General features: G+C 40.0%; 1 protein-coding gene and 1 long non-coding RNA gene across 3 annotated transcripts in view; one reads left to right on the top strand and one right to left on the bottom strand.

Annotated features, from left to right (window-relative positions):
* knockout (Stork-head domain-containing protein knockout) overlaps window positions 1-20,815 on the top strand; it is an 80,380-nt gene extending 59,565 nt beyond the window's left edge. Inside the window, exons 4-8 of one of the 2 annotated variants that reach the window (XM_011068135.2) lie at window positions 11,837-12,292; window positions 14,990-15,196; window positions 15,665-15,828; window positions 16,132-16,611; window positions 16,855-20,815. In XM_011068135.2, the coding sequence (XP_011066437.1) occupies window positions 11,837-12,292; window positions 14,990-15,196; window positions 15,665-15,828; window positions 16,132-16,611; window positions 16,855-18,024 (2,477 nt within the window). In that variant the 3' untranslated portion in view covers window positions 18,025-20,815. Of the gene's footprint in view, window positions 1-11,836; window positions 12,293-14,989; window positions 15,197-15,643; window positions 15,829-16,131; window positions 16,612-16,854 lie in introns of both variants that reach the window. The other variant, XM_011068134.2, reaches the window with a different exon arrangement.
* The window catches only part of LOC105153360 (uncharacterized), an 85,639-nt gene extending 63,887 nt beyond the window's left edge, over window positions 1-21,752 (bottom strand). The window contains exons 1-3 of the long non-coding RNA XR_847090.2: window positions 21,611-21,752; window positions 21,408-21,538; window positions 20,855-20,968 (exon numbers count right to left, since the gene is read on the bottom strand). This is a non-coding gene — a long non-coding RNA (uncharacterized LOC105153360). The remainder of the gene's footprint in view (window positions 1-20,854; window positions 20,969-21,407; window positions 21,539-21,610) is intronic.
* Between the last annotated feature and the right edge of the window lie 21 nt (window positions 21,753-21,773).

Raw genomic sequence — 21,773 nt, 5'->3', positions numbered from 1 at the left:
CGCGTCGGCCAAGAATCGCGACATTGCGTAGCTTTCGTTGAACCGACGATAAAAGACACGGGCTGGAATAGCGAGATGTCATCCTGAGCATAAATTTGCCGAACTATCTTCCCCGTTGCATCTCAATCGCGCGCGAATTCCTGTCGTGGAAATTTGATTAGAATCGCGGTGGTGTGGATTCCCGTCGCGAAGAGGCGAAAGTAAAAGGCGACGGCAATACTTTTGTATTCTCGAAACGATCGGACGTACAAGATAAAAACGTCTCCGGTCGTTTTAATAACGCTCTTCAAATGCAAAGTACAACGAATCGGGCTAGTATTTTCTGAAATAACTATAAAAGTTGACAGGGTTTATCTCACACACCGGTGGTTTTTAACCGGTTTTCTCTATTCGCGGCGCGCGTCCGGATATTTTTCAAAAAATAGGCACGAAGATGTTGTTTTGAGACTTTCACGGATGCACGTACGTCGGATATCGCGTAGCCATTCGCGTTGCTAATTTTTCACGTGGGTATACGATCGCGTTGCTATTGTTAGTAGCCGTTAAGGAAAACGGGTTTCTTCAGGTGAAACGCGACTGTAGGTTCATTACGACTAATTCATTACAACGTCGCGGTGTTACGACGTGGAACGAACATAAGCGGTGCAAAGTATCGAAACAAGTCGTACCACGAGATCGTTTAGTCAAGTTGGAATGGCTTATTTCTTCATGTTAAGATCCTACGTTCACACAGGCTTTCCGTGAAAATTATGATTTCTAGATTTCTTACGTCGCTTTTCTTGGATACCATCAGTTTCGTAAACTGGTATCTATCACTTCGTGACAATCGTTTTGGAATGATGAAGCGAACGGCGGGGCTAATGATGGGCGTTGTACAAATTCGCGAAATTGCGGGTTGAAAGAGAAAAAAATCTAGAATCGCTCGCGTATCAGCGTTACAGCGTTACAGGCGGATCATAAAATAAATTCTGCTCCAGATTATTATTATTATCGGCTTTAATAGCGAGTGTATACCGGTTTACATTAAGTCCATGTGGCGTGCGTGCGTGCATGCATCGGATGAGGGCCTGAATCGAATGGACATTGTCGACAGCATCGGTATCGGGACCACTTAGGCGCTGCTACGTGACTTCGTCTGCTTGCATTCACTCGAATCGCGGCGCGGGGACGCGATTTCACACGTCCTGGAATCCGATTTAAGCCGAGCACGAGGTCGTACCGCGCGATCGCACGTTTTAGAATTGGAAACCCGCATCGGTTTCTCTTCGCTGCATTCGCGATTCTGTCCGCGAAGTAAATCGATTTGAAGACTCGGACGAGTCGGAATACTTGCCGATCAACATCAATGTTCTGGACCAAGGACGTAGAGCATAAGACTATCCGTATGTGTAAAATCGGTCGGCAAAAATGAGATAGGACGTGAAAACGGTTGGTTGCAATCTCTTTCTATTCAACCAATCATAATCTTAAAAAGAGAGGGAGATTGGCCGATTTCACGCTCCCTCTCTCTTATTTTTCTCGATTCGATGTACTATGGCGCAGTCCAGGCTCTAATCTTTGTTCCGGACATACTTACTGTTAGATTTAATATATAAAACAAATTGCTGTTAGATAAAACGGAGAGGTAATCACAGTTCTCTGGAGAATTATTTACGACAAGAAACGCATCGGGTCGTCGACACCGATTCGGTGGTTCACTTTGTTCGACAAGGCAATTCAATGTGGCGATTACTTCTTAGGCACGACTAACCACGAGCGACATAATTACAAAGGTGTGTACCGCCTGTCCATGGAGGCGACGAAAGGCGTGGTGCTGCGTTTGTAAAATCCGTTGGCCTCTACAAGCGTAAGTCGCATTACTTCCACATATGTAGGTTAATGTCAAGGGAGTACAATAATCTGCTAATATATCTTCGGCGTGATTGATGACGTGCTGCAATCGCCCATTCTTCCGCGCGGAATTGAAGACGTTGCTTTTAATTTACGACGACGAAAAGGAGATTCGCCAACGTATAATTTGCGCTTTAAAAGGATAGGCGGCGGTTTTGAGCCGAGGACGGCGATTTATCGTGCCAAAGAAACATTTTTGAAAAGTTTTCTTTTTTTTCTAGAGAAGTTCTCTTATATCTTCTAATGATTTTAATGTATCGATAATATGACTCATCGAGAATTCACTTATTTATTTTTCGCTCATCGGTGACGTTAAGTAGCTGCCGGAGAGAATTCAAGAGTAAATTAATAGCGCAATTAAATGAGATTAGCAGTGCAGTCTCGCTGTTAATATCGCGAGGGCGACGTTTTTAGACGTTCACCGTTGTATTTACAGCCACCTAATCTCCGGTTAGTGAATTTCATCACTAGCAAACAGTCGTGACATTTCACCTGTGCTCCGTTGGCCTCGATAGTCAAGCGACCACATTCGCCTCATCTGCAGATAAATACATGCATCACTTCCGTGTTACCTTATGACCTACCTTCATAAGAAATCACTACAACAAATGTTAGCCCTCTGTTATAATTTTCCTTGACTTGTGATTTTTCATAGAATAATACATACCGTTTTTTTGTCAAATTTTGAATAGTTGGGCAAAAAAAGGATCACTTTTAATAGTTTCAATGCAATCTAAAAAAATATATCAATAATTTTCAAAAATTTTGAGATATGATTATGAAAGAAATAAAACCTATTCAAATTTATATATTATAAATTTATATGAATTCTTTCAAAAAATGTCAGGTTTAAATCGTTATTGACATTTATTACGTCATTTTTTTAAGTGGATACATATGTGAATATGAATCATTCGGACAAACTTTATTCCTCTCGCATAGTCATATCTCAAAAAATTTTTTAAATGGTAATTATTAGTCTACTAACGCAACAGCGATCTGATATCGAGTCTACACTTCCAACACCGGATAATTCAATCTGGATAAAATATTGATAGAAACGCATTAGTGAGCCCTACAATCTTACACAACTTGTTGCTCGAGAAACAATGGGCAAGAATAATATAAAAACTTTCTCGATTGGGAGTGGCAGGTCGAAGATAGTTCGTTTCTGAGCACGATGCAATGTTTCACCGCGTAGAAAAGCTTCCTAATTATCATTAAAACCGCACTGGCTGAAACCAGCCATCACAACGAGCACAACGTGAGATTTATTACTCGAATCCAATCCCTTTTGATTCAACTCAATTACGCCATTATCGGTCGTGATCAGGCAGAACGATGAGGCAACGAAAATCTCAAATCTGTACGCTTCATATATACCTAATAACGTATTTTGCTGAATATTACCTACAAGAAATTAAATTGAAATATATTAATAATAAATTTATTAATGCTAGGATAGAACAAGCACATTGTCCAATTATAACGAAGTGGACGGGCGCATTGAGTGATCGTACTTGCAAAATGGCTCGTGTCAAATGAGCGAGAGCGAGCGAACGGCTGCGCCCTTATCGCGAAGAGAACGAATGGTATCGGCGGCGCGTGATGCAGCAGCGTCGAACGCGGAATCGAGGCTACGAGTCGATTCTCATGGCCTCGGCTTATATCGTCTTTCCGTCGAACGAAAAATCACACGACCCGTAAGGTCGGGATTTAAATCCGAGCGCGATCTAGTCGTCGTCTCCGTGCCGCCGTTGGCGATCCAGCGAAATTTAATATCACCGTAACGGGGATTCGCGCGGCTTCCGCAATAACAAAAAAATTGATCTCGCAAGTACCACGCGGGCTGCACGCTCTACATCATTCCCCTCTACATCGTCCTCTGATATGCAGTTCTCCTAGGCCTAGGCGAAGGATTAAAATGCTCTGCATTGTTATGCCGTCCTCTTGATATGCCAGGCGGTTATAATATGAGTATGTGGCACGAGAGGAATATACTGCGCGCGGAACCTGCATCGAGACACGATATACGAGGAGGCCTCGGGATGGAAAGTGGCCGGTGTGTCACGACATTCTGTATGATCATTCGCGATACCGGATAAGAACGTACCGAAAGTTGTACGCATTATCGCGCAAAGTGAAAATAAATTTTCCAGACACAATAGACAAATCTTATTTTCTGTGTGTGGCTGAACTATACACTTTTTATTAAAATCGGATAGATATATATTTAATATTTGACGAAAGAAAGAGAGTTCTAGGGCGGGAATGAAAAAAGATCTAATGACTTAGCCTCGACAGGGGAAAAAAAGAATACTTGACCGCAATCTATATCATGATGCGCGATGACGCAATAAAGAATGGCGACTTTTTTTTTTACGTGTCTTGCGACACTGATTATCCTCGTAATAACTTCGCTGCGTATTGTTTCCGATAATGTATGCGCTCGCGCATTTGCGTACATCTAGAAGTCATGGACGCATGCAACTTGCAGATCCTTATATGCACATGTGTACGTGTGTATGCGTCTTCTCGGAAAGTTAAGCGGCTTACGTTCGATAGATGCGAGAGGCTAGAGAAAGTCTGTGTATATACTCTGTTTCTCGTATGGATGATAGCGCGGGAATAGTTTTACGCGCAGCGTATCCATTCGGAGGTGATAAAAAAAAAATATAAGAATATTTCCTGCTAATAATTCGAGATGACACTTAACGACGACGTTTCGTCGGATGATTAAGGACACGCTACCGAGCTCATGAAAGCTTTATTTAAGGCGGTAGTTAAATGCACAAGTATACTGCGCTGTCCGCGCGATATGTCGTCATTCGCCACCTGCGTAGGACCATAGGAATTTGCAACCAATGACACCACGTGCTGCTCGTAGGCGTACGCGTGGTGTAAAATATACATTATTGAAAAACTGGGTCCTGCACGAAAGACAGGTATTCTCCGAGCTGTTAAAATCTCCCGCGTTCATAGCTGAATTGCAGTCGTGCGCGTGATTTCGAGTTCTTTATATCTTTAATATAAAGATTTGTAAAATATAACAGCAGTCATACACAACGCACGTTGTAATACGAATTATATAACGATGAATTCGTGTCATACATAAAAAGATATAGGACCTGATATTGCAACATCTAAAGACACTCATATTCGAGAATCTAATTAAAAATTTCTGATTTTACTCAAATTCAATCAGAAGATTTCACCTTTGATGTACAATAAAAACTTGTAAAATATAGCAACGTTCACGTCGTAATACGAGTTATTTGACGTGATTAAATTGTATTTTATATATAAAGAGACATTGGATAATGCAATAATTAAAAGTTTATATTCGAGAATTTAATTAAAACATTCTAATTTTTTCATCAAATTAAATTGGAATATTTTATTCGAAACGTTCAAGATATTTTCTTTACGATGCGAATCGTTTAAGCACTTCTTATTTACAGACTGAATATTTCGCGATGTCTGAGCCAACCGAATGATGTTTGAGTTAGCCTTAGGCAAAGATCATTACGAACACGATGTGTTTGTCACTGTTGTCGAGTGGTCTGCACATTGTCGCGACCCGGATTCGATAGTGGAATAACTCTTCGAAAAGATCACGAACGCGTATCGTTCGCTGTGATTTGTTGTCACAAGAAATCTAGAGGTCCATTTTTACAACTTTTGTACTTAAAGTGAAATAGGTATATATATTTGAAATTTGGTGAAAGCGAAAAGGAAAGTTCTCGTATCATTCAACGAAGCAATAAAAAAACCAACTTGATGTACTCAAAAGTTATCCCGCGTTTGCAGTGTAAACGCTATAAAGTACGTTCCAAAAATAATACCATTCGTATCTCATTAAATACAGGTCGGATAATTATATACGATTTAATTTTCCAAACGATACGACGTATTACATGAAATAATATTCCGGGGATCTAGTCGTGAATGATGTAACATGTACTCGGGAATGATTTCGACGTGGGCGCAAGTTTGCATTTCAGATCGAGTTTGCATTTCAGATCGTTTGAATTTAATGAGTGCTCCATTTGATTTCGACTCGCTCCTCGTGTTCTGTGTCACGTCGAGAATTCGCGTTTGCTTTCGCAGTAGGAAAATTTATTTCCAACAGTGCAACAGCAGGAGCAGCGGCAGAACAGCCTGGAATACTGGGTACACACGCGCGTGTCTATTTATTTATAATTGACTCGTGCCTCTTACATAACTGCATTCGCATTCCGCGTACAGATAACAAAACGGTCGGTTAACGTCTCGGCGGGATTATTGACTGCTGACAGGGATGCATAAATCCAGTAGGAACGAATGAGAAACCTTCGTGCGAACCAGACATTAACTAACCACGCCTTGTCCGAAAGAATTGTAGATTCTTTATGCACTTCATCTTCTTGTGCACCTGAGAGTTTCACTTTCATCGGAAACTGCTGCTCTCAGGGTTGATTTCACCAACATATCGGTTTATCAGACTTAAATAAATCATCCATCTGTATTGCAGCTGAACTTTACGAAAGAAAGAAGCTCGTTTAATTTAATTGATCAACGTTGATAGTATCGATCCTTAAAGCAATTTCTATAAGCGTTGGAGTTAATTGATCACCCCATTCTTTTTTATGGACAAGATTAAGAGGGGAAATGAATTAAGAGTCCGTCGACTTTAATTAATCTATGTCCGTTTCTATTAATAAAGATTAATTTTTTAACCTCAACTTACTCTTCATCTTTTTCTAATTGTTAGAACTAAAAAGAGATGTAAAATTAGTTGAACCAAGATTAAAGTTACACTACATTGATAGGAACAGACATTAGCGTTATGTATTTGTAGGAGCATCGTCTGTAGAGAGTAAAATGTTCAACCTTACTTAATCTTTCGGATAAATGCGGTACCTTTTAGAAGAGTGAAAAGATAAAATGGTTTCCGCGGTGCTGTCAACGGCTGTTATACCGTGCAATCAACAATCTAACGTATGATTAATCTAATGTACAATTTCCGTATTTGCTCTCGCGCACACTGACGCAATCCGACAAAAAGAAACCGGCGTAAGATAAACAAATGAGGGAGAATGAGTCGCTAGAATCGATATATGGCCGGAGGTACGAAGTGGCGTCTTAAAGGATTTACATATAATCAGGGAACGGGTAGCCGCGCTGAGGACTCGAGGAGAGTAGATATATACGCGATTCAAAGGTCGCCTTGTTACGAGGTGATTCCTCGAGTGGCGAGTGGTCTTTGCCATTTCCCATGAGCATAGCCATAAAGGCGGCGGAGGTCGACCGACCGACCGACCGACCAACCCGACTAGCCAACCAACACGATGGATCACAGCGATAAGGATATATGCAACATGTTCTGCAGCTTGTACTGTACACCGGAAGTGATCCCACCGCGTTCGCGCGCGCGCGCGTTTCGAGGAACAGTCCAAGAGGTAACAAGTCTCGTCGTTCCCATCGTCGGCAGCCACCGTGTCTTGTCTCCGCGTTTCTGCGTTCGTCCATTGCTCGCGGTGATATTTGTCGATATATTTTCGCGTGGGCGCGGATCGACCGACCCGAATGCCAGTCGGCTCTACCTTTTACTTCAGGACGCCAAACGAATGCTGTCTACGTGGGCAGCGTGGAGTAGTATTATAATAAAGTCTCGTGGAATGATAGAAAGGTGCAGGATGCTAATAATAGCCTTTCGCAGGGTCGCCGCAGGTCGGCAGGTGTGCTTCACGGTATATCTACTGTTTCTCGACGGATCAGTGTCGTCGACTTCACGTTCGCGAGTTTCGTGACGTAGTCGCGTTGAGAACAAGTTGACAAAGAAACGTTTTAACTTGGGCGCAATAAAAACAAAAAGGTAAATGCAGAATGACTCCCTTCTCCCCGATCCAGTTACCTGATTTTATTTAGAGTACTTTGTGCTCGGATAATAAGAGTGGCTTTGTACAACAAAATGACATTGCAATATTGAGATCTGCGATCGAGAGAAAGCCGTAAAACGATAAAGCGACGCAGGAATCGAAACAGCCGTCGATGCTGAGATCGTTTCTTTTAAATTCTACCCATAGGCATAGACGAGTCATAAAGCATAAGCCTAACAAAAATAAGAATAAACCGTTAATGGCCATTTGCACAACCGCTAGTTGGGTGGTAAATGTCCATCGGCCATAAATCGTCTGTCCCGATCGGTCTTATATATCGCGCGCCGCAACATTGGAACAAAACGACAAATAGAGCGGTTTGACGCACACAGAACGCTTTCTGGAAAATTTATGGCGCGCGTCTAATTGTCGGTGTTCTCGGCGTACGTCTGAAATTGCGCATGTATCGTTCTGACGGTTTAATTTCAAGAGCAAAAACAAGTTGGTAAGATTTAAGCCGAGTTATCCGACGTCATCTAATCGTCCAAAAAAAGAAAGATCGAGGATAAGAAATAAAAGTAAAAGAAAAGAAAATCACGATGGCAAACGAGGCAAAAGTCTCGCGATGTCACGCGAGAAGTCTTCCCTCGAGAGTTTGATCCCCCCCCCCCCCATACAGCACAGAAAGATTGCAGAAACATTGCAAAATTCCAACAATGTTAAGATGTCTGCTTTTTGTTATGTTGCAACAAAACGTTCCAGCAATATTGCAATATAATGTATTTGGATAAATTTTTTACGAAGACTCTAAAATGAAAATTATTTCTATACATATATCTCACTAACTTTAATTTTTTTATAAATCGCGTTTCTAGTGATATGTGCTTTCCAAAAGCAATTTTTTATGATAAAACCATAAAATATTGCAATAAATGTAGTATTGATTTTAAAAGATAAATTTATTCGTAAGGATAAAGTATGTATGTGTGTGACCCGAACAAACTACACAAATATTATTCATATTATAGTCGCTTGGTAAGTTAATCATGGATTAAGTTAATCACAGATTCTTTTTAATACGAAACTACTCCGAGTCAATTGAAATCAATCAAAAAATGACGGTATGAAATTTATCAATAAAGTTTGGGCGCTGATTTATTTTTGCGTTCACGTTAGTAAATACATCATCGATCACAAAATTAATATTTCGATAAATCGTTTTCAGCAGCTTAATTGCTTATCGTCTTATTCGATAATGATGCATTGATTGATTGTATCCAAACTCGATATTATACAATCTTTCGATTTCATATTTAAAATAAATATAAAACTTAAATAATGAAATGGCCATCAAATAATAGATCAATAAATTTTTTATCTAAATATAAAATGAATTATATTAATTATTATAGCATAAAAACGACTGTTAAACTAAAAGACTGTACGATATAAATATTGTGTATTATGTAAAAACTTATATTTTTATATTATTGTTGTGTAACAATTAAAGAATGACAGGTTTGCAATGTTTATGAAATATTACAAGCATATTACTGACATTTTGCAAGCATTGTTAATTTACATTTCTGTAATATCTCTGCAATGTTACATTACAATCTGCAAATTGCAACATTGCAGCAATATTGCTTAAATCTTCTGTGCTATATGGATCGCGACAAATTCGCACGTATACGTATCTCGCCGGTCGATCGAATACTTCTCCAATTCGGAGTGCACGCCGATAATGAGTGCTAGATAACGCGCGCGGAGAACATGTTCAGGACACGTTTGGGACGGGATTCTCACGACATGGAGCGGCGAGTCAGTAAACATCCACGCCCCAGAAACCGACGTATCGGGTTCCACGATCCCGATGGCCTCGCTACGATGTCCGTCTTTCCGTCTGTCGTCGACAAAGTTCCTTGAAAATTGTGCAACGCAACATGGCTCATTTTCTTCGCGATCTCCCCGGCACGATGACGTAGATCATGTACCTTTTTTTATGCCGCGCTCGCGTTCGCAGGATAAGATCTCGCTCGCGCCAATGAAACCGAAACTGGCCGCTCCCACGTGAGCATTATACTCTTATAGATGCCGCTTGTTCAAAGCTACAACGCGGTAATTCAATTGACCGTCGTATTTGCGAGGAAAGATATGTAAATAAACGACACATAAATAAATGATGTATAGAGTTGAAGTAGATTAACTACTGAGATTAACTGCAAGATTAATTTTACTGAGCGTTAAATGAGATATCGTATATCTCAGAATCTGAATGATCGAGGATATTTTATTTCATTAACTAAACTGTACACTCGAGTCTCGACTGGATATGTTTAATGTTAAGCGTGAGAATAATTTCACTAAGTATAACCGGAGTGTAGAGTAGTCGAAGTCTAAATAGACATCTTCGTATTCAATGAGCATCGAGCGTGAGAATAATGTTTAAGACGAAAGTGGAAACATCGCTGTCGAGGCTGTGTGCCTTTTGCGTATGATCCGGCTTTATGAAACGCAAACGCGTATATATCAAGCGGAGATAGATGTCGGTGTAGAGGCGGACAACGAGACAACTTGTCCTGCCAGCGAGATACTCTGAAAGAATAAGAGCAAAGAAGAGCTAGGAAGGCGGATTTATTCGGCCTATTTACAGCAATTGTTTAACGGGAACTTGTGAGGCGGGCGTTTTCTACACGTTAGTTACACGCGTAATTGGAGATCCGCTCTTTCCTGTCTTGCCCTGTCTTGCGAATAACAAAGGCAACCGTTGACAGACGTGCAGGGAAATTGTAGAGTTGCGCCTTAGAGAAGGCGGGCCTGCGATCGCACGAACTTTAAATAGAGCTCCTCTTCGCCGGCTTCAAACCTTTAATTATACACAATCGGTGGAGCAAGTGGCTTCGCGAATACATTGTTGAGTTCTGGCATACTATACGCGATTACATTGATTAAAATATTTCAGCGATCTAAAAGAAGTGTAAAAGAACGGTTCACGTTGGCGTTGGCAGTCGACTTTCTCGTACTTCAAACGGAACTTCTCTATCAGTAGAAATTCTTAATTATGAGCGCGATCAAACGTGATTTCACAAATAGATATTTCTGGGACGCAACGGATCTTTTATGGCTGAAATAAAATATTTTATCGCACACAATATTGTGATAATACATAAACGAACGGTATGTTTTACGGTGACGTTGGCATTGACTTTCTCCGTATCGACTTCGAAAAGACATTAGAGATTCGACGCACGAACAAAACGCGGGGAATTTCGAGGTCCTACCTCGAATTTAGAATAATCCATATTCTTTTTGTGGGCGTAAACCAGATGTAGGAGAGCACGCAGTCGCGGTGTCGCCAAGTTACCGTAAAACGTGACTGGAAGAATAAGGATTTCGATTCTCTCATAATACCACGGAGTCGTTGCCGCCTGGGCTTAATAAATTCGCCGTCTTTTTCATGTTCACCAATCGCGTTTGTTCTTTGACTTTATTCGTGGAAGGAATTCGATTAATTCGTAATTGGAATGACTGTATCTCTGTTCCGTCCATGACGGAACCATGAGATCATGAAATCGACGTAAAACCACCTAACGTGACTCTCATCGCTATGTATATTCTTAATGAAATACTTAGCGGTATCGTTACACGTACGGAAATGCAAACAGCCTCGATTTAGTTTAGAAAGGCTTTAACATGAATATAATTTAATTTGTATGTGTCATCAGATTCGTAGTGGAGCAGCTATTACGTTCAATCGACGACAGCTTTGAAAATAAAATTACATAACTGTGTCAAAAGACAAACAGAAGTTTACTGCAGTGACGGTAGAAATAAATAAAAAAATATAAGATTATGGTATGATCTTATTGCTCATTTTATCTCCGAGGGCGCTAATGCGATGAACGGTCGTAAAATCCGACGCACGAGATCATAACGGAGCAAAATTGGTATTGAAGCAAGTTACATAAAATGACTCGGCCGGATGAATACTCGCCGTTTAATTAATTTGTAGAAAAATAACGTGGCCTCCGGATGCCCAGACGAAGACGTTCGCGCATTAACCTCGAGCCTTTCCCGTTTTGCAGGTGATATAGAGGACTGTCTAGTGGCTCCAGTTTCCCAAGGTCAGTTCACGCCGCTGCCAGAAGCCTTATGCTGGGCGATTCTGGAGCTGACTTCCCAGAGGCAGGCGGCGACCTTGGATACCCTCAGATCAGCCCTGAGAAACGCCTTCCCGGCTATGCAGAGGCCCAGCCGAGAGCTCGTTTACGATGCGCTCGCCAAGCTCATGCAAGAACGAAAGATCTATCACACGTCTCAGGGCTACTTCGTTGTAACGCCCGAGACCAAAAGGCTTAGACGTGACTCCGGTAGCTCCAGGCGGTGTTCCAGGGACGTGAACGGGTCCAGAGGTCAGGGTAGCATGCTGATGAGCAACGACGAGGCGGTGGCACTCGTACACGGTGAGATGCTCACTCTACGAGACGGCGATGTTACGCATCAGGCTGTACAGACGAACCTGGCGGACGTTATTTGCGGAGGTAAGACGAGTCTCGCTAATTATTTTCTGCGCCTGACATCACCTCGAGCTATTTTCTTAATAGACAAAGTCTATAATTTACTAGCTAGCTTCATGTAAACGTGATGACTTTCAAAGAAAATTATTTTTTAAAAAGTTCCCTTGCCATTTTTTTAAATGTTTTAGTTAAAATGTGGAAACGTGATGTAAGAAACGTGTAAATGTTGTTAGAACTGACAGGTTATTAATCAAAAGAAGCATAGACATATGTTATGAGCTTCTACGAGGAAGTTATCGTGCAAGAAGTTAATGCTTCGAAAATATCGACTGTATACATCGCGCACGAAAGATGGTGTTGGGTGATGACGCGATTAACGTGCTTTCGTCTTCATTCAGTAGTAACCGCAGAGTTCTCTGCGTCTTATTAGAGTGTCGCGTATTCCGTTGTCTCCTGCGGTGCGCGAGGCTTATCCGCGAGGGAAAGTTTCCCGTAACCATTCCTGCCGCACCATCTCGCGATATCAATCAGATAGTTAATTTATAACACATTGCCGATCAATTTAACGCATTAACATCGACGCGATATGAACGTGCATTACGCGGGATCGAAATTGTTTCAGGAAAGTGCTAAATATAGAGTTGAACAGAGTGGAGAAATTCTTGTTATTAAGTAATATGCCGAGTGTTGCAGAGAGAAATTAATGTACAGTACGGTGCATTAATTCGCTGGGTCATAGTAGCGGCCCGAAACTTATCGAAAATAAGAAAGTGCAGTACTAAAAAGTTGATAAAAAATTCTGAAAAAATTCTTAGAGAGAAAAATTCTTCCATGAGAAGAAAATTAATAATTTTTGTCTCTTGCAGTTTTTCCATAAAGTTGATAGTATTTGAATAAAAAATAAACGTCGATAAATCGAGGCGCTACTATGAAGCGAATTAATGCATTACAGTGTACGCTGCAGGCGTAACATAAAGAGTACATAGAAATGCGTTTGTGTTACTTGTAATGTCTCACATAATTTTTGTGACGTCGAGGTTCAATAACAAAAGCATACAGATGAACAGATAAACGCGTGACGCTGAGATCGATTTCGCCGTGTCTCACGAAAGGATGCGCAGGAAGTCGGAGCCTTCGTAAAACTTGTGAGAATGAACTCGCTTGTCCGGCAGACCGGTCGGTCCAGGCAAACTCGTTCGGCACGTGTTCGGGAAACGTTCCGATTGTGTCCAGGAGGAGAGCAGTTCGCGAAGCTGTTCACTCTCCGAGGCCTTTTTCTACTGGCGACTCGACGAACGAGTCGGGGGAACGTTTATGTTGTTGTCGTCCTTGGTAGCCACGCAAGCCTCGTCGCCGGAAGATCATCAATTCCTCTTGCGATCGCGTACGAAAAATCAGTGCGCGATCTTAATTTCACTTTTTACCACGTTCGCGGAAATGTCAGGAAGAAACAATGTTTGCCCTCTGCCATATGTCCACATTCTTATTCCTGATATTCGATGTCAGTGTCTCTCAGCCAAGAAACGCTGCTTCAGGCAGAACACAAAAAATCATAACATGATTAAGATGACAAGAATAGAAGTCAAATAGAAGTCATTATGTCATTTAATATACTTTTGACAATGATTTTGTGATGAATTCTTGAACATGATAATGAGATTTTTTTAATTATTCATCATTGTATGATATTATGAATTTTTCTTTTATTTCTACTTGATAATCATCTTTCTTATTATAATTTTGTGTTCTACCTGGGGCGTTGATTACATATGAAAAATCCTAACGCAATTGTCGTTTCGATTATTGCTACAACAGAAATTCGAGGAATTCTCTTCTACCTGTAGCTTTTTATTATCTTTGACAAAAAATTCTCATGTTTCGTGATATATCGCCAGGTGAGAGAGAGAGAGAGAGAGAGAGACCTTTATACCACACGCACGCAGAAGTTTCTTGCGGTATATTCTTTTTCATTCTTTTTTTTTTAACATGCGTCGAGTGTGCGTACGTGCAGAATAGAGCCGCCATCAACACATATAGAGAACAAGAAAGAAGGAAAAAGAGATGAGAGAGAGAACAAAATAGAGAAGCTGGCGATGCTTGAAAAGCGTTTAGCACAACCAATATATTAGCTATTGGTCACGACATTGTCTACCGTTACATACGCTGTCGACATCATTGTGAAAAGGGGGGAAGGACCACACGTATATATAATCTTCCTACTTTTCTCTCACTCGTTTCTCGGCTGATTCTCACGCTGGTAACCCACTCGTCCTCGGTCGCTACGTCGGCGTATCGCCCGTGGCTATATACCAAGATGAAACTCTCAGGAATGAGGGTATTCCACTTTTTTTTTTTTTTTAAGTTACAACGCGCGGCTCGGTCGTGATATTAACCCTTTTAACTGGAGTGTCACGTCGTCTCGGCAGTCTGATATTTGCATTTGTGTCTTCGTGCCGCGTAGAATTTACTCTTCCCAGTCAGTCTGCTCCATGTGATAATCTAAATTTACCTGATACATGAGGACACTTTCTACGATCATTCGTCTTATTTGACAGATAGCAAGCATGAGAACCATTAAATTTTCAAGATATGGAAATTATCAGCATATCTTTTAAGCATTTCATTCGTTTTACATATAATATAATACATATAATTAATTTTATTTACATATGTAATGTAATAAAGAGTCAAAAACAATTTTGTTCCGTTTCTTTCTTCTAGGAAATCCCAATGATAAAGTCCTATTCGCCAGGTGTCGGTCGATGCCCGGCCGTCTCGAAAGGCGACACTCTCTACGGCTTTGGGGCTCGGCCAGACGTTTACACAGAAGCGGAAGTTCACGGTCCTTACCGCGACGACCCGAAAGGAGTGATACGTCTTCCAGCGCGGAATACGCGAGTACCGACAGTGCGCCTCACAGTCCAACCAGTGAGTCTAATCGGGAAAGGGATTGCATGGTGATGGGTGACTGCTTTATTTAATGGGTGATGGATGAATCAGTTTTATTAAAAATGCTTTCGATTGTTTATAATTGTTCCTTTAAAAGCGGAATTTCAGAACTTTTGCATCAGCCAAAAATTTTCACATTTAATTATATTTATATTTGCAAGCTGCTCGAACGATTTTTAGTCGTTGCTTCGGACGGCTATTTCTAGTATATTAAGTATTCTTTAAGACTAACGAGAACGTTCTGATTAGGACAATTATAAACAATATGCTGCGAAATATCCTATATATATATATATACATAATATCTGTAGATCGTATAATATAATCCAGATTGTAGCTTTTTAGTCACCCTATAGCTGGCAAGCTCTTTCTCGATCCTTATTGTTTTCTAACAAAGCACAAAAAAATCCAAATCCCTTCCTCAAGGCTTTTCTGGGATTTTTTCAGAGAAGATAGGCCTGCTCTCCAGGCTCTTTCGGCGGAGCACAAGGAGGAAGGGCGCACCGTTAATGGGCACTTTCAGTGCTCAGTATCCCCCCACCGAATGGTTTAATCCGCGCGTCGTACATTTGCATAGCGTTGCCACGCAGACAAGGGCCGCCAGCCCTTCGGTAAGTTGCATACAAGTATTTCCCAATAAGAACAGACAAAACAAAACTTTTTGCACAGCACTTCTAGCGCCGCAAGACTAATTAACCGGTTCCCCTGACAATTAATGAAAATTCCTAAGTCGACAACGTATCGCGCTATCAATAACGCTGAACTTGAAAATTTAACGATAGTAATAAATAGAGATAATATAAACAATTTAAATAATTTAATTGGAATTGAATTGGAGGTGAAAAATAAGAATTCCTTGATTTTGAAGAGTTTCGAATCCCGCGAAATCAGATCGATCAAATCTTTTTTTTCAGATGATGGAAGGTTTAGACCAATCGCAAGCTAGTTTCCAAGTGTGGGATGATTCGAGCTCGGTGCGATCGGCCACTTTACCAAGGCGACATCGGCGTCAAGCCAGCGGTGACTCCTCGAGTTTATTGGCCAACTCGACGCCAAGAAGCTCTCGAAGGCATCGATCACCGTGCTCTACTCTGCCAAGATCCAAATGCTCAAGCTTGAGCAGATGTACGTCTAGAGCATCTGTTCTACCGCCCAGCACCACCAATCAGGAGGGTTATCAAACGCGTAATCAAACGCAGAACGATAAAAACTCGACGAATTCGTCACCCAGCAGAAGCGGTGGTAGCTCTGGTTCAGTTAGAACAATGAATGCGAGTTTGGCTAAGACGACAACGTTGGGTAGGCCCAACACTAGGCAGTCCAACTCAAGAAGACCGAGTCATGACTTCAGCAACAGTGGCACTAAATCGACCAACGGTTCTCCGCAGCATAAGGTGGATGTAGCTCCGTTATAAATATGTAACAAAATTTTTGCATGCGTATATATTTTCTTCTGATAAAAAAAGGTACTCGTAAATATTTCTATCCATTTGAAATGTATCAAAATATTAAACATTTTAATGTTCTTTATATAGCAATTAAATTAATTTTTACAATTTTAATCTTAATTTTTTAATTTTTTTCGCCTTCTTAATTTTTCTTTATAGTCTCTTCAATAAAAAAATTTGTATTTCAAGGTGCTGCAAAAAACTTCGTCGGGTCATTCGTCTCATTCTAGCGGCAAGTCAATTTCCAGCACGAAATTAACTTGTTCGCCATTGAAAACGGCCACACTGTCCACGAAATCGTCACCGCTCAAAGTCGTTCAGCAAGGTTCGCTGACTCCTCTGCAAGAGGCGCAGAACTCGATAACTCTTCAGGTGTCCACCAATCTAAGCCCATCACAGGAGCAACGGACGATACAGAATAGCGTGACGTTGGCCTCCAACACGACTAGTACGACGACTATTTCCGGCTCGCCTGGCACGAAGATCTACGTTCAGCAGAATAACTCACCGATGAGGTCCGTAATCACTTTCGAGAACGGCACGGTGAAGACGAAGATTGCCGAGAAGGAAGTCATCGATTGCAAGGAGAAGCAGGAGAGAGAGCTAGTGGCCGAGAAGGCCTACAAAACCCGGGTGGATGACGAGAAGCTTTTTAAATCGAAACTAGATGACGAGAAGCTGAACAAACCGATCAAGGCCGAGCGTCCGTCGTCACTTTACACGTCGAAAGATCCAAAAACGAGTCTTCTGCTATCGGAATCTGACAAGGAGAACAAACCGAAAGTCGAAGATGAAGTGCCTAACAAACTGAAGCTAACGAACCGCTTGAATAATAGTCAGGCCCACTTGATCGACGCCTCGGCTAATAACGTCGACAAGAACGCTCTGGTACAGGAGGCTGCCGCGTTGTCTACCACGAAGAACACCAACGACGCGATGAACAATTCGCGTAAACTTAGCCTGTCGTTATCGAAGGACGCGCTGAGTTATCGCAATCTACTTCATCCCGGTTCAAAGAATAATATTGCCTCGAACCCGCCGTCACCTACCAAGTCGTATGATGGTTTCGGTGGCTCTTTCAATGACGTATATATCGAGAATCTCGAGACGGTAAAGCAGCAACGAGCTCCTCAGGGCTCCGAGCCCAACTTAGAGAAGACTGTGAGTCGAGGCTCGGATTTGCACTCTTATCCCAGTCTCAGCGACATGCAGGTGCAGTTCACCAGCCTAGCGGCGCAGAAAATCCTCAAGGGCTGCCCGATTAACAGCGTGGATACCTTGGTAGAGGTGAACATGGCGGCCGCCGATAAACCCAACAACTGCGACGTCACCGTTCACACGGATTTTGGCCTTGTTTGAATTTCATTCCTCTCATCATCGATTATTATACCATGAAGGTAGGACAAGGAGCTATTGATCCTTACGTCCTATCTGAACACATTGCGTCCATGAAAAATAACGTGCCTCGAGGCGAGCAGTATCGAAGAAACGTCACTAACGCCTTGCTTCTCATATGTGAGAATAGAGAGCTACTTTTTAAAATTTTTGTTTATTAGTGGAAAAAGGTCACGGCTTGCGTAAGAATATTACACACGGAACAGTTACCAATGATTTGTCGTTTACGTACATTTCTTCTTCTTGTGTCTTTTAACGAACCGTTCATGTTCTTGAACATTCGCTGTGCCAGTTTTATTTATATTACCTATATCTGAACTAATAAGATCAAATTTTCAATCTCGCTTATTAATATTGCTTTGCTTTAAGCTTAAGTCTTAAGCTTATCTCTCAAAAATGTTATTCTGAAATAATTTCTCTGTTATCGGAATTACGGAATATTTTTTATACATTACATTTCATATTAAATTACTTTGTAAACCGTATAATCAAGTAACAAATAAGCAAGACATGTTTTATCTTCACATTTGCACTTAAAATGGAAAAATATTAAACATTGAAACTGCGTTCTATTTTTATTACTAAGGCAAGCGACAATTGCCGTCTAATATTCTCAAAGGTATAGAACCGGCTTGTAGCAACCTGAGCATACAAAATATCTAGCTCTTTTCAAATTTTGAGACATATAGGATACTTTCCAGTAAAAAACACAGATGACACAGTGTAACACAATGAATCATTACATTCTTGTTATTTGCCACTGTTAAACAAAGATGAAATGATCATTGTGTCAATTGTATTACACTGTGTTTCTTGCTGTAAAGCTTTAATATTAACATTTAAATTTAAAGGATGCGAGCACATCGCAACGTTGTAACATCAACAGTTTTGCGTCGCTTTACTCGAGCTAAAGTGATTTGTCAAAACAATAACATTTCTCGTGTACAACGTCACGTGTGACTCACAAGCGAACAAGAATAAATTTTTCCGAATTAAAGCACTGCCACTTTTTTGTTCACATGGAAAGAACAGTTTTGCTAAAGTATTTAAAGATTTAACTAGAGACTTGAGAATAAATTTTGTTGGGATATCAAAATAATATTATATAGAATAGGATATGCTCAAACTAATGATTAGAATGTCAAAACTTTTTACAGCATTGCTCACGAGTTTCCTACATAATAATTTTAATGGTGTAACAAAATTATTTTCAGATTTGTATCTATCTCAATTTTTAGATACTTTAACAAAATTATTCTTTTCATGCATATTTATATTTTGGGCATTTTTCATACTAATTTTCATCGTCAAAAGGAATGACGACAAAAACATTTCCAGGCCTTCGTAGCGAAGTAAAACTAAATGGTACAGCGAAGTTTTGTAGACAGATATGTGTATACGCGATGTGTAGGCAGGGAGATTCTTGTAAAATTCTTTTGAACGATAATAACGTAGTAAACAATGTCGAGTGTTATTACGAGCAATATCGACAAATTAATAGCAATACCGTCCCAGGAAGCGCAGCTAACATAGAAAAAAAATCACGAGGATTGCGATTCTCGTTGCACCGCACACAGCGGAGATTTGATATCAAATATACATATGTTATACATAATGTAGAAGATAGGCGTTTTCTCGGAGAGCGCGGCCGGTACCATTCGCAATTAGTGCAATCGTAAATCTGTAAGTGCCAAAACTTATCATAGTACTTAATAACGACTGCCTTAAGGATTCCGTTCGCATGGCGATTTCGCGGCGCGTTTATCAGTGACGATTTCGGTAAGCGTAAGCAAATGCGCGAAAAGAAAGAAAGAAAGTAACACTATTCGTGAAACCATATAAACTTAGAAAAAAGGTAGGCAATTAAGCGAATACGGCACGAGAGAAGAAAATGAGACATGCCCGCTTTGTACATTTCTTACTCTGTACCGCAGATTAACCGATCGACGTTCGCTCTTTCAAAAATGCCGACTTTTCGCTTACACCTTTAAATCACCTAATTACTGATATTAACGTCGATTAATAATTACTAATCGTACATCAATTAGTTCGCAGAGATCATTATCATAACTTATGAATGTATTGTAATTTGTATGAGTTATAATTGGTTTTTTTATAATGATTTAATATGACTTAAAAATATATAGAATTGTAATTTTTTGAGCAATGATTTTGAACGCGTAAAAAGATCAATATAAAATTATTTAATAAAACCAAAGTAGTATGATATTAAAAATTTGGGTGAGGAGAGTGCTGTAATTGGGGAATTTCTTAAGGGCAAATTAAAAGTTTGATTAACTTAATCAGTGATCAACTTATTAACAGTACAAAATTTCTAATTATATAATATTGTCTCTAATCTTTTGTTATACAATATATTAATAATTCGACAAAATTAATAACTTAACGAAATGATGTTACTTGATACCATTTTGTCAAATTATTAATTTTGTTAAATTATTAACATGTTATTTAAAAAAAAAGATTAGGGACAATTTTGGAATTAGAAATTTTTGTTTCAAACAATTTAACCGATCTGGTATAAATCGCTGATTAAATTAATCGGGACTTAACCGAGATCACCTTTGAGACACGAAAGTCGTATTTTCTCGGGAAAGTCGGCGTCCGCGCGAACGTTTTCGAATCCGCGCCTCTCTTATTTCTTATCAAAACTAACTTGTAGAGTATCATTGTATAATCTTACGTATCATTATAACAACGAAAGTATATGAGTAATAAAAGAGCTGAAAAAGAGCGCAGGCGTCTTATATTATTGCATCGATAACAGACTTACCCTTCCGATCTTCGAAAAATAATTTTATCAGATTACAACCGCCATGACGATCGATGTTCGGCGTCTCGAAAGGGAATCGTCAAAACTTCTTCAGGAAAATCAGCTAATCACATTCTGAAAATCAACAAAATATATTAATTGTAGATTACAAGGAATTTATTCCGATCTGTTATTTATTCCTCCACTAGAATTTTTTTTCTCACTTTAATCGAATATTAAACATATTAAACATATTAATTATATCTATTTCATTTTAAATTTCAAAAATGTAATTCAACTAGAAAGCAGACCTTTCGCCCTCCTTTATGTCCATTTCTAATGTAGTTTCATTTTAATCTTGATTCTATTTCCACAAATGTAGACTTTAATCTCGATTTAATTTACTCTTCATTTTTTCGAATTCTTAGAACTAGAAAAAAAAACAAAAAGTAATCTACGGTAAAAACGGGCATTAGACATATTTCAAATTACTTTCGTTATTTTTAAGCCGCGTTCAGAAACTTTAACCCGAGTATTCTTGTTCCCTAAATATTAAACAAGTATAAATTGATACCTGGATGACTCAGGTGAAATTTCTGTGCAATCATAAGCACATTTGCACGCGCGCGAAGCGCTTCCACTTTTCCTCACCGCGCGCGAAGGATCGTGAATCGTGACTGAAGTGTTTTGTTTTCACACTCCGTGCTGTAATCATATATATCATCCTTGTTGTCTATCCGATTTATCGAATATTAAACAAAGATAAATGATACTTACAAGCGCTGTAAACGCATAACGGAACGTACTTTACAAGAATAATGCAATAGAATAATGCACTCTCCGTCCTTTCCGACACGATCACTGAAGCGTTAGGAGAAAAGAGACAGACAATTCAAATTACGGCTGGAAGGAAAATGGTGGGGGTCAAACAAAATGGTGG

Source organism: Acromyrmex echinatior, chromosome 9 (assembly GCF_024713525.1).
Source record: "Acromyrmex echinatior isolate Ae372 chromosome 9, ASM2471352v2, whole genome shotgun sequence".
In the NCBI taxonomy this organism is placed as follows: Eukaryota; Metazoa; Arthropoda; class Insecta; order Hymenoptera; family Formicidae; genus Acromyrmex; species Acromyrmex echinatior.
This window is presented reverse-complemented; position numbering and strand designations above follow the sequence as displayed.